Source organism: Oncorhynchus nerka, linkage group LG7 (genome assembly GCF_034236695.1).
Source record: "Oncorhynchus nerka isolate Pitt River linkage group LG7, Oner_Uvic_2.0, whole genome shotgun sequence".
NCBI classification, from domain to species: Eukaryota; Metazoa; Chordata; class Actinopteri; order Salmoniformes; family Salmonidae; genus Oncorhynchus; species Oncorhynchus nerka.
Window position 1 is genome coordinate 22,930,967 of NC_088402.1, and position 13,321 is coordinate 22,944,287.

The following is a 13,321-nucleotide window of genomic DNA, read 5'->3' on the forward strand; positions in this document are numbered from 1 at the left end:
ACAAACAAAAAATAATGCCTCCCCGCAGGTTAACAGATTTCAAAACAAAGATCAATGCAGTCTTTTCTGATTATAAAATTAGGTAAAGAATACATAGAGTGAGAGTGTAGAAATGTCTAATATAACAAAATAAATTATATGGAACTAATAAAAAAGGACTAACACTCTTTAAAGAAATTATAAAGTAATTTTTGAAGTGCACTCAGACCTTTAAAGTTAATACCAATTTCCTCCACTCAAGCAGAAGGATATACACTCTTAGAAAAAAAGCTGCTATCTAGAACCTAAAAGGGTTCTTCGGCTGTCCCCATTAAATAACCCTTTGAATAACCCTTTTTGGTTCCAGGTAGAACCCTTTTTGGTTCCAGGTAGAACCCTTTTGGAACCCCTTTTTCTATTAAGTGTAACCTTTCAGGACCAATTTTTGTATAATTTTTCGGGGACCTTTCCATTTGTTTCAATAGAGGGAACGACGTCTTCTAAATATGTGTGGAGCACAGACTTCTGGGAAGTATAGAATACGAGCATATATTTATGAAATGTCTCAACTTACTTTTCTTTTCAGATGATGATGACTCCAAGAGTCAGGAAAAGAATATGGGTGAGAAGTTAACAACTTGCCACCAATGAATAGAACATCTCTAACCTTTGTGCATAAACCAACGCCTACTTGTGTGACTAAAGTCCCATTTTGAGAGTAAACTTATGTAAACGGTTCAACTAAGAGCATAAATTTGTTTTTCCTGTTTGAATGTTTTGCATAATATTACCTTAACACGTTTCAAAGACAAATGGGCCTCATCAGTTCTAAATACAAACAAAATATAAAATAGTGAAATAGTGGAAATGTGAATATGATAAAGCTACAAAACAGGACATAAGAGTACATTTAAAGTAAAATCTCACATATTGTTGGTATAAAACTATCATTAATCATAAGTATGTGCATGTGCGCATGCATGTAAACCTAAAATCCTCTCTAATAGGGTATAATACCAGAATAAAGGTTTTTTATTGATAAAGACAATCATACAGAATCTCAAATAGAAGTATGTTCCTTTTCCCTTCTCTTGCCTCAAGGAATTGGAGCACAGCAAGCTACCACAGTATCTAAAGGCCTGGGTAAGACACATCTAATCCTCTCTTAGCTCAGGGGATAGGGCTTATGTTAACAACAGAATAGCTCTTAATTCAGTGAGTTCAACTCTGAGAAGTTCTTAGTGCAAAGTGGGGAAGTTGTCTTGAGTATAGACTTTAATCTGGTAAATGCTGCAGATATTTGGCTAATTTTTCTATTAGATAGCCTATCAGGAAAGTTAATTATATGATATTCATCATTCTTGAAATCAGACCATTTGAGACATTTCTGTTGAAGCTTTCTTCCATAAAAGTGAGTTAAACTCACTGCAGAAGTCTGCAATATGTTTGATTCTTACAATACAGGATACATATTTGTAAAGGACTGTATTGAAAGATTTTCAATGGACTGTTAAATAAGCTTGTCTAGACTTAAAGGCTGGTTTCCTTCTAGGTTTAAGCGCTCAGCCTGGCACCTCATTCCAGGGCGAAGCTCCGAATGGTAAGGGAGGACTTCCTTCATAACAGTCAATCCAAATATAATTTGTACATTTGAAAAATATTTGATAGGAACCCATTCATTTCCTTTACTGGTTTGGTAAGCGTACAGGCTGTACGTTGGCTGTGTAATTGGTTATAAATGGGTATTGTGTGTAGGCTGATCTTGTAAATGTATTAAGGGCATTTCACATCAGAATTAAGACAAATCAGAAAAGAAAAGTCTTACGATGACTCTCAACATAAAATCCCTCACGAATTTGTGCACCCCTTCTTCCTGCAGGACATAAACTCAATGGGGATAGTGCCATGCAAGCTGGGCCTGACCGTGAGTCAGGCTCCATAATATGTGGCCGTTTTTTATTATTTATTTCAACAAAAACTGTCTTACAATTTTACATATATATTTTCCTATGTGATATTGAGAAAATGTTGTTTGCTTTGTTACAGCATCAAGCAGTACCTCAATATCAGAGGGAAGCAATGGTTAAACATGAATTATAAATCGGATTTGTGTTAGAAGAATTAGGCCATAACATTGCATTTCCATATTAATTATGCGTAATATAGATCTGGCACATGGACTGAGTTAAAGGGAAATTCCGCCACTTTTCAATTTTCATTATCTCCACCACCAAACTAGTGTCTACCTAAGTGAAAACAATGCGTTTCTATGATCTGTGGTTAAAAAGATAAGAAGATTTTTTTAAATGCTTCTCTGTGACATCACAGGGTAGGATTAAAAGTTTTATTTAAACTGCAATGAGTTTCTAGCCAGAGGGAGGGTATTTTCTTGCTCCCCATGTCACCGTGAATCTCATAGTGTTTAGAAATCATTGATTTTGATGATGTCAAGGGGTAGAACTTTTTAATTATATATTTTTTTACAAAGCGCAGAAATGCACCGTTTTCACATATGTAGACACTGGTATTGTGCTGGAGAAAATGAAATGAGGTTGAAAAGTGGGGGAATTGCCTTTTAACACAGGAAGCCCAATTCTGATATTTGTGCAACTTATGAATTGAATTGGATTTATTTGGGTAAAGACATCTGTACAATGTGGACCTAAAAGATAGCACTTAAAAGGGGCGGCAGGTAGCCTAGTGGTTAGAGTGTAGGGACGGCAGGGTAGTCTAGTGGTTAGAGTGTAGGGGCGGCAGGTAGCCTAGTGGTTAGAGCCTAGTGGTTAGAGTAGGGACGGCAGGTTAGTGGTTAGAGTGTAGGGGCGGCAGGTAGCCTAGTGGTTAGAGTGTAGGGCGGCAGGTAGCCTAGTGGTTAGTGGAGTGTAGGTTAGAGTGTAGTGGCGACAGGTAGCCAGGTAGCCTAGTTGTTAGAGTGTAGCCTAGTGGTTAGAGTGTAGGGGCGGCAGGTAGCCTAGTGGTTAGAGTGTAGGGGCGACAGGTAGCCTAGTGGTTAGAGTGTAGGGGCGGCAGGTAGCCTAGTGGTTAGAGTGTAGGGACGGCAGGGTAGTCTAGTGGTTAAAGTGTAGGGGCGGCAGGTAGCCTAGTGGTTAGAGTGTTTGGCCAGTAAACAAAAGGTTGCTGGATCGAATACCCGAGCTGACGAGGTCAAAATCTATTGTTCTGCCCCTAAACAAGAAACGTATTAACCCACTGTTCCCTGGTAAGCTGTCATTGTAAATAAGAATTTGTTCTTAACTGACTTGCCTAGTTAAATGAAGGTTAAATATATATATATGAATTAAAACACTTGTTTCCAAAGTGTTCCTTGATGGTGATAACACATATAATGAAGACAAAACAATCATATAACATTCATTTATATTGACATCCTGAAAAGTGGCACTATACATTTTGACCAATCACATCAACTCTTTTGACCATATTTGGGCAAAATATTAGAATTGGGGTGCCTGTGTAAATGCAGCCATGGTGGAATACATTTGTGGAATGAATGGCCTGATGAGGTCCTATCTGCTTCAGGTAATGGTGGTGGTGGAGGAGGAGGAGGGGGAGGTGGTGGTGGAGGAGGAGGTGGAGGAGATTCACATACTTCACCATCTGACCCCAGCTCCCATGGTAAAGCCTTGTTCTGTCATCTTCTCCATGTTATTACCACTTTATTCTGAACTGTCATGTTAAGTGATACAAGTTTTGTTTAAACAATCAGTTTTGACTTATTTCTTAACATACCCTGTCTTTCAGATGCTTCTTTGCCAGGACATGCAGGCTCCTCTTTAGATACCAGTATTGCAGGTCAAATTACTTATTATAAATGTTTAATTATTAATCAAGTCATATAATATTTGAAGTGAAATCTCCATTGAATCTATCTAATAAACAGTGGTAAGTCTTTATCTTCTGTAATTTGATGAAAAGTGTTTTGCCTTCAATGCAGGTCCCAGTTTGGATCCGAGTCAAACAGGTAACGTTACACCCGCTCTCTCCACAAGCATTAAAGTAGACAAAAAAAAACACCTGGATGTTTTACAAGCTCTGTCTGGATGGCGGTGGTTTGTCTCTATTGGGGAGGTTGAACTATTGATCTCTTGGCAGGTGCAGGGGCTCATGGCAGTTCAGTGTCACACGTGCAAGCCCCAGGTAATCTCTCTGCCTTACCTTGGTTCAATTCTATAACAATAGTCCAATAATGCATGACATAAAACCTGGATGAATCGTATTAACAGTAAATCAACATGAATCTCTTTGCTGAAGCTGAATTTCAACATAATTATTTTAGGAAAAGTGGTTGTCCACCCAGGAACAGGGGTTGTCCACCCAGGATCAGGGGTTGTCCACCCAGGAACAGGGGTTGTCCACCCAGGAACAGGGGTTGTCCACCCAGGAACAGGGGTTGTCCACCCAGGAACAGGGGTTGTCCACCCAGGATCAGGGGTTGTCCACCCAGGAACAGGGGTTGTCCACCCAGGAACAGGGGTTGTCCACCCAGGATCAGGGGGATCAGGGGTTGTCCACCCAGGAACAGGGGTTGTCCACCCAGGATCAGGGGTTGTCCACCCAGGAACAGGGGTTGTCCACCCAGGAACAGGGGTTGTCCACCCAGGAACAGGGGTTGTCCATTCAGATACAATCTCTCACGGTAAGTCATCTTGGTCTACATTTGAAGAGTTTATTTCCAAAATGCATTTGTGTTTTTTCATCAGACATTATTGCTTATGGGTATATACTTATGGGTACATACAAGTTTGTGTAAAATATGTCTGTTCTCATATTTTACATTTATAGATTTTAGATGTGTATCAAAATGTGTTTTTTTGCTAAATGATTATATCCATTGTTTAGCTGGAATGGAATGTTTGTATGCTGTTTGCTGTGGTTGTCTCACCTAGCTATCTTTAGATCAATGCACTTACTGTAAGTCGCTCTGGATAAGACCATCTGCTAAATGACTCAAATGTCAAATGCTAATGTTTTACCTACATATCTCATATTACTGTACATTTATTTATAAAACATTTAGTTATTTGTTACATTTGACTGTGCAAAACCTAGCAGTATTACTTCTTTCTCTGAGAGAATTTTGAATAAAAACATAATTTGTTGTTGATGTCATTGAACAACCCCACGCCCCGATTAGACAAAAAACACACCCATCTATTTCATAATTTCTTTAAACAATAAAAGCTCATTTCCCAACATTTTTTAAAATGAAAATGGATAAATAGCATTTTGGAATGAAACTCTTCATTTGTTTGTATAAACATATCTCAATGGTCCCTTGCAGTGATTAACTTAGTCTTATGTTCAATGTGTTTACCTTATAGGCTCAATGGGACAAGCAGGAGGGAGCTCCACTCTCATCATTATCCATGAGGCTCATCCACAGCCTGCAGGTATCATTCACTACATAAAGCCACAGAACGTTCTGGAGACAGACCTGTGACAAACAAACATATGCAGTTATGAGTTATAACGACCAATAATAATATCACTCAGTCATGTGTAGCAAACCGGTACCTAACAATCAAGTGAATGTGTGGGTTTGGATAAGGACCATTGATAACACATAGTCAGGAACACTTTGTCTTTAATATTTTATTTTAATGGGCTGACACTAAACATTACTTTGGTAAACATTATTATTAGGCTGCAGTCAAATGGCCAAATCGCAGGTGGCATCATTGTATTGTTATTACAGGTGGCAGCATTGTATTGTTATTACAGGTGGCAGCATTGTATTTATTGTTATTACAGGTGGCATCATTGTATTGTTATTACAGGTGGCATCATTGTATTGTTATTACAGGTGGCAGCATTGTATTGTTATTACAGGTGGCATCATTGTATTGTTATTACAGGTGGCATCATTGTATTGTTATTACAGGTGGCATCATTGTATTGTTATTACAGATGGCAGCATTGTATTGTTATTACAGGTGGCATCATTGTATTGTTATTACAGGTGGCAGCATTGTATTGTTATTACAGGTGGCAGCATTGTATTGTTATTACAGGTGGCAGCATTGTATTGTTACTACAGGTGGCATCATTGTATTGTTATTACAGGTGGCATCATTGTATTGTTATTACAGGTGGCATCATTGTATTGTTATTACAGGTGGCAGCATTGTATTGTTATTACAGGTGGCATCATTGTATTGTTATTACAGGTGGCATCATTGTATTGTTATTACAGATGGCAGCATTGTATTGTTATTACAGGTGGCATCATTGTATTGTTATTACAGGTGGCATCATTGTATTGTTATTACAGGTGGCAGCATTGTATTGTTATTACAGGTGGCATCATTGTATTGTTATTACAGGTGGCATCATTGTATTGTTATTACAGATGGCAGCATTGTATTGTTATTACAGGTGGCAGCATTGTATTGTTATTACAGGTGGCAGCATTGTATTGTTATTACAGGTGGCATCATTGTATTGTTATTACAGGTGGCATCATTGTATTGTTATTACAGGTGGCATCATTGTATTGTTATTACAGGTGGCATCATTGTATTGTTATTACAGGTGGCATCATTGTATTGTTATTACAGATGGCAGCATTGTATTGTTATTACAGGTGGCATCATTGTATTGTTATTACAGGTGGCATCATTGTATTGTTATTACAGGTGGCAGCATTGTATTGCTATTACAGGTGGCATCATTGTATTGTTATTACAGGTGGCAGCATTGTATTGTTATTACAGGTGGCATCATTGTATTGTTATTACAGGTGGCAGCATTGTATTGTTATTACAGGTGGCATCATTGTATTGTTCTTGCAGGTGGCAGCATTCATACATTTGATGCTGCTGGCTATCAGACTGAGGCTCCAAGTAAGTGCATCCTGACACTAAAGAAGCAGACAGACACTATCACCATGAATGGAAAAACATTAGTTTACAATAAATTACATAAATGAAGAATGATCAACACAGGCACACAACTGTATAGATGTAAGATCTTAATTTGATCAATCTCTGGTTGCTGAAAAATTTCCTGCATCGCAGGAAATGCCAATGAGCTTTGTGATAAATATAAATTCCCTAAAAACCCACACTAACACACGATTATATTAACAGTATTGCACTTTTCACGTAGCCTACTTTTGACCCGCTAATAGCCTAACCACCGATAAAGCAACATTATGGACTAAAAGTCTAAATCGTGTTGCTGCAGGATTATTTTTGCTGTGACAATATACACTACCGTTCAAAAGTTTGGGGTCACTTAGAAATGTCCTTGTTTTCGAAAGAAAAGCACATTTTATGTCTATTAAAATAACATAACATTTATCAGAAATACAATGTAGACATCGTTAATGTTGTAAATGACTATTGTAGCTGGAAATGGCTGATTTTAATGGAATATCTACATAGGCATATTTATATATCAGCAACCATCAGCAACCATCACTCCTGTGTTCCAATTGCACTTTGTGTTAGATAATCCAAGTTTGTCATTTTAAAAGGCTAATTGATCATTAGCATTAGACAACCCTTTTGCAATTATGTTAGCACAGCTGAAAACTGTTAATCTGATTAAAGAGGCAATAAAACTAGCCTTCTTAGACTAGTTGAGTATCTGGAGCATCAATATTTGTGGGTTTGATTACAGACTCAAAATGGCCAGAAGGAAAGACCTTTCTTCTGAAACTGGTCAGTCTATTCTTGTTCTGAAAAATGAAGGCTATTCCGTGCAAGAAATTGCCAAGAAACTGCAGATCTCGTACAACACTGTGTACTAATCCCTTCACAGAATAGCGCAAACTGGCCCTAACCAGAATAGAAAGAGGAGTGGGAGGCCCCGGTGCACAACTGAGCAAGAGGACAAGTACAGTAGAGTGTGTAGTTTGAGAAACAGACACCTCAAGTCCTCAACTAGCAGCTTCATTAAATAGTACACTCAAAACACCAGTCTCAACATCAACAGTGAAGAGGCGACTCCAGGATGCTGGCCTTCTAGGCAGAGTTCCTCTGTCCAGTGTCTGTGTTCTTTTGCCCATCTTTAATTAATTAAATCATTAATCTTTTCTTTTCATTGGCCAGTCTGAGATATGGCTTTTTCGTGGCAACTCTGCCTAGAAGGTCAGCAACCCGGGGTCGCCTCTTCACTGTTGACATTGAGACTGGTGTTTTGCGGGTACTATTTAATGAAGCTGCAAGTAGTACACAGCGTTGTATGAGATTTTTCTTGGCAGTTTCTTGCATGGAATAGACTTCTACTCAGAACAAGAAGAGACTGACGAGTTTCATTTTGACATTTATAGCCTGTAATCGAACCCACAAATGCTGATGCTCCAGATACTCAACTAGTCTAAAGAAGGCCAGTTTTATTGCCTCTTTAATCAGAACAACAGTTTACAGCTGTGCTAACATAATTGCAAAAGGGTTGTCTCATGATCAATTAGCCTTTTAAAATGATAAACTTGGATTAGCTAACACAACATGCCCTTGGAACACAGGAGTGATGGTTGGTGATAATGGGCCTCTGTACACCTATGTAGATATTCCATTAAAAATCTGCCATTTTCAGCTACAATAGTCATTTACAACATTAACAATGTCTGCACTATATTTCTGATACATTTTATGTTATTTTAATGGGCAACAAAAATATATTTTCTTTCAAAAACAAGGACATTTCTAAGTGACCCTACAATTTTTAAAGGTAATGTAGGTCAAATTAAGATCCTACATATGTATGTAATACTTTTACAGATACAGGTACAGTGGGGCAAAAAAGTATTTAGTCAGCCACCAATTGTGCAAGTTCTCCCACTTAAAAAGATGAGAGAGGCCTGTAATTTTCATCATAGGTACACTTCAACTATGACAGACCAAATGAGAAGAAAGAAAATCCAGAAAATCACATTTTTTATGAATTTATTTGCAAATTATGGTGGAAAATAAATATTTGGTCACCTACAAACAAGCAAGATTTCTGGCTCTCACAGACCTGTAAGAGGCTTCTTTAAGAGGCTCCTCTGTACTCCACTCGTTACCTGTGTTAATGGCACCTGTTTGAACTTGTTATCAGTATAAAAGACACCTGTCCACAACCTCAAACAGTCACACTCCAAACTCCACTATGGCCAAGACCAAAGAGCTGTCAAAGGACACCAGAAACAAAATTGTAGACCTGCAACAGGCTGGGAAGACTGAATCTGCAATAGGTAAGCAGCTTGGTTTGAAGAAATCAACTGTGGGAGCAATTATTAGGAAATTGAAGACATACAAGACCACTGATAATCTCCCTCGATCTGGGGCTCCACGCAAGATCTCACCTCGTGGGGTAAAATGATTACAAGAACGGTGAGCAAAAATCCCAGAACCACACGGGGGGACCTAGTGAATGACCTGCAGAGAGCTGGGACCAAAGTAACAAAGCCTACCATCAGTAACACACTATGCCGCCAGGGACTCAAATCCTGCAGTGCCAGACGTGTCCCCCTGCTTAAGCCAGTACATGTCCAGGCCCGTCTGAAGTTTGCTATAGAGCATTTGGATGATCCAGAAGAAGATTGGGAGAATGTCATATGGTCAGATGAAACCAAAATATAACTTTTTGGTAAAAACTCAACTTGTCTTGTTTGGAGGACAAAGAATGCTGAGTTGCATCCAAAGAACACCATACCTACTGTGACGCTTGGGGGTGGAAACATCATGCTTTGGGGCTGTTTTTCTGCAAAGGGACCAGGACGACTGATCCGTGTAAAGGAAAGAATGAATGGGGCCATGTATCGTGAGATTTTGAGTGAAAACCTCCCTCCATCAGCAAGGGCATTGAAGATGAAACGTGGCTGGGTCTTTCAGCATGACAATGATCCCAAACACACCGCCCGGACAACGAAGGAGTGGCTTCGTAAGAAGCATTTCAAGGTCCTAGAGTGGCCTAGCCAATCTCCAGATCTCAACCCCATAGAAAATCTTTGGAGGGAGTTGAAAGTCCGTGTTGCCCAGCAACAGCCCCAAAACATCACTGCTCTAGAGGAGATCTGCATGGAGGAATGGGCCAAAATACCAGCGACAGTGTGTGAAAACCTTGTGAAGACTTACAGAAAACGTTTGACCTCTGTCATTACCAACAAAGGCTATATAACAAAGTTTTGAGATAAACTTTTGTTATTGACCAAATACTTATTTTCCACCACAATTTGCAAATAAATTCATTAAAAATCCTACAATATGATTTTCTGGATTTTTTTTTCTCATTTTGTCTGTCACAGTTTTTTTTGCCCCACTGTATATTGGTAGCTTTCTTGCAATAATACTTGCACTTGTCTTTTCTTTCTAGCACTGAATTTCTAGCACTGACTTTACTAGCACTGACTTTACTAGCACTGACTTTACTAGCACTGACTTTCCTAGCACTGAATTTCTAGCACTGACTTTACTAGCACTGACTTTCTAGTACTGACATTCCTAGCACTGACTTTCTAGCACTGACTTTCTAGCACTGACTTTCCTAGCACTGACTTTCTAGCACTGACTTTCTAGCACTGACTTTCCTAGCACTGACTTTTTTGGCACTGACTTTACCAGCACTGACTTTACTAGCACTGACTTTCCTAGCACTGAATTTCTAGCACTGACTTTACTAGCACTGACTTTCTAGTACTGACATTCCTAGCACTGACTTTCTAGCACTGACTTTCTAGCACTGACTTTCCTAGCACTGACTTTCTAGCACTGACTTTCTAGCACTGACTTTCCTAGCACTGACTTTTTTGGCACTGACTTTACCAGCACAGACTTTCTAGCACTGACATTCCTAGCACTGACTTCCTAGCACTGACTTTCTAGCACTGACTTTCTAGCACTGACTTTCCTAGCACTGACATTCTAGCACTGACTTTCTAGCACTGACTTTCTAGCACTGACTTCCTAGCACTGACTTTCTAGCATTGACTTTCTAGCACTGACTTTCCTAGCACTGACATTCTAGCACTGACTTTCTAGCACGGACTTTCTAGCACTGACTTTCCTAGCACTGACTTTCTTGGCACTGACTTTACTAGCACAGACTTTCTAGCACTGACATTCCTAGCACTGACTTTCTAGCACTGACATTCCTAGCACTGACTTCCTAGCACTGACTTTCTAGCACTGACTTCACTAGCACTGACTTTCTAGCACTGACTTTACTAGAACGGACTTTCCTAGAACATACTTTACTAGCACTGACTTTCTAGCACTGACTTTCTAGCACTGACTTTACTAGCACTAACTTTCTAGCACTGACTTTCCTAGAACTGACTTTCCTAGAACTGACTTTCCTAGCTGAACTGACTTTCCCAGACTTTCTAGCACTGACTTTCCTAGCGCTGACTTTACTAGCACTGATTTCTAGCACTGACTTTACTACTGACTTTCCACTGACTTTCTAGCACTGACTTCCTAGCACTGACTTTCTAGCACTGACTTTACTAGCACTGACTTTACTTTACTAGCACTGACTTTCTAGCACTGAATTTCTAGCACTGACAGCACAGACTTTCTAGCACTGACATTCCTAGCACTGACTTTCTAGTACTGACTTTCTAGCACTGACTTTCCTAGCACTGACTTTCTAGCACTGACTTTCCTGGCACTTTGACTTTTCGAGCACTGAGCACAGACTTTCTAGCACTGACTTTCTAGCACTGACTTTCTAGCACTGACTTTCTAGCACTGACTTTCTAGCTGACTTTCCTAGCACTGACTTTCCTGATTTTGTCTGCACTGACTTTCACTAGCACTGACTTTCTAGCACTGACTTTACTGAGAACTGACTGACTTCCTAGCACTGACTTTTTAGCACTGACTTTAACACTGACTTTACTAGCACTGACTTTCTAGCACTGAATTTCTAGCACTGACTTTACTAGCGCTGACTTTCCTAGCACTGCATTTCTAGCAATGACTTTACTAGTACTGACTTTCTAGCACTGACATTCCTAGCACTGACTTTCTAGCACTGACTTTCTAGCACTGACTTTCCTAGCACTGACTTTCTTGGCACTGACTTTACCAGCACAGACTTTCTAGCACTGACATTCCTAGCACTGACTTCCTAGCACTGACTTTCTAGCACTGACTTTCTAGCACTGACTTTCCTAGCACTGACATTCTTTTTTTCTCATTTTGTCTGTCACAGTTGACGTTTACCTATGATGAAAATTACAGGCCTCTCTCATCTTTTTAAGTGGGAGAAGTTGCACAATTGGTGGCTGACTAAATACTTTTTTGCCCCACTGTATATTGGTAGCTTTCTTGCAATAATACTTGCACTTGTCTTTTCTTTCTAGCACTGAATTTCTAGCACTGACTTTACTAGCACTGACTTTACTAGCACTGACTTTACTAGCACTGACTTTCCTAGTACTGACTTTCTAGCACTGACTTTACTAGCACTGACTTTCCTAGTACTGACTTTACTAGCCCAGACTTTCTAGCACTGCCTTTCTAGCGCTGACTTTCCTAGCACTGAATTTCTAGCACTGACTTTACTAGCGCTGACTTTCCTAGCACTGACTTTCTAGCACTGACATTCCTAGCACTGACTTTCTAGCACTGGCTTTCTAGCACTGACGTTCCTCGCACTGACTTTCTAGCACTGACTTTCTAGCACTGACTTTCCTAGCACTGACTTTGTTGGCACTGACTTTACCAGCACAGACTTTCTAGCACTGACATTCCTAGCACTGACTTCCTAGCACTGACTTTCTAGCACTGACTTTCCTAGCACTGACATTCTAGCACTGACTTTCTAGCACTGACTTTCTAGCACTGACTTTCCTAGCACTGACTTTCTAGCACTGGCTTTCTAGCACTGAATTTCCTAGCACTGACATTCTAGCACTGACTTTCTAGCACTGACTTTCTAGCACTGACTTTCCTAGCACTGACTTTCTTGGCACTGACTTTACTAGCACAGACTTTCTAGCACTGACATTCCTAGCACTGACTTCCTAGCACTGACTTTCTAGTACTGACTTCCTAGCACTGACTTTCTAGCACTGACATTCCTAGCACTGACTTTCTAGCACTGACTTTCTAGCACTGACTTTACTAGCACTGACTTTCTAGCACTGACTTTCCTAGCACTGACTTTCTTGGCACTGACTTTACTAGCACAGACTTTCTAGCACTGACATTCCTAGCACTGACTTTACTAGCACTGACTTTCCTAGTACTGACTTTACTAGCCCAGACTTTCTAGCGCTAACTTTCTAGTGCTGACTTTACTAGCACCGACTTCCTAGCACTGACTTTCTAGCACTGACTTTTCTAGCACTGACTTTCTAGCACTGCCTTTCTAGCGCTGACTTTCC

At 39.8% G+C, this 13,321-nt stretch overlaps 1 protein-coding gene across 3 annotated transcripts in view; it reads left to right on the forward strand.

Moving 5' to 3' along the window:
• The window catches only part of si:ch211-80h18.1 (uncharacterized protein LOC555593 homolog), a 28,239-nt gene that overhangs the window by 1,166 nt on the left and 13,752 nt on the right, over window positions 1-13,321 (forward strand). For 2 of the 3 annotated variants that reach the window (XM_065020335.1, XM_029662959.2), the window contains exons 4-14: window positions 566-601; window positions 1,081-1,122; window positions 1,532-1,579; window positions 1,859-1,903; window positions 3,520-3,615; window positions 3,742-3,792; window positions 3,935-3,961; window positions 4,093-4,137; window positions 4,277-4,636; window positions 5,322-5,390; window positions 6,792-6,842. In XM_065020335.1, coding sequence (XP_064876407.1) covers window positions 566-601; window positions 1,081-1,122; window positions 1,532-1,579; window positions 1,859-1,903; window positions 3,520-3,615; window positions 3,742-3,792; window positions 3,935-3,961; window positions 4,093-4,137; window positions 4,277-4,636; window positions 5,322-5,390; window positions 6,792-6,842 — 870 coding nt within the window. The remainder of the gene's footprint in view (window positions 1-565; window positions 602-1,080; window positions 1,123-1,531; window positions 1,580-1,858; window positions 1,904-3,519; window positions 3,616-3,741; window positions 3,793-3,934; window positions 3,962-4,092; window positions 4,138-4,276; window positions 4,637-5,321; window positions 5,391-6,791; window positions 6,843-13,321) is intronic. The other variant, XM_065020336.1, reaches the window with a different exon arrangement.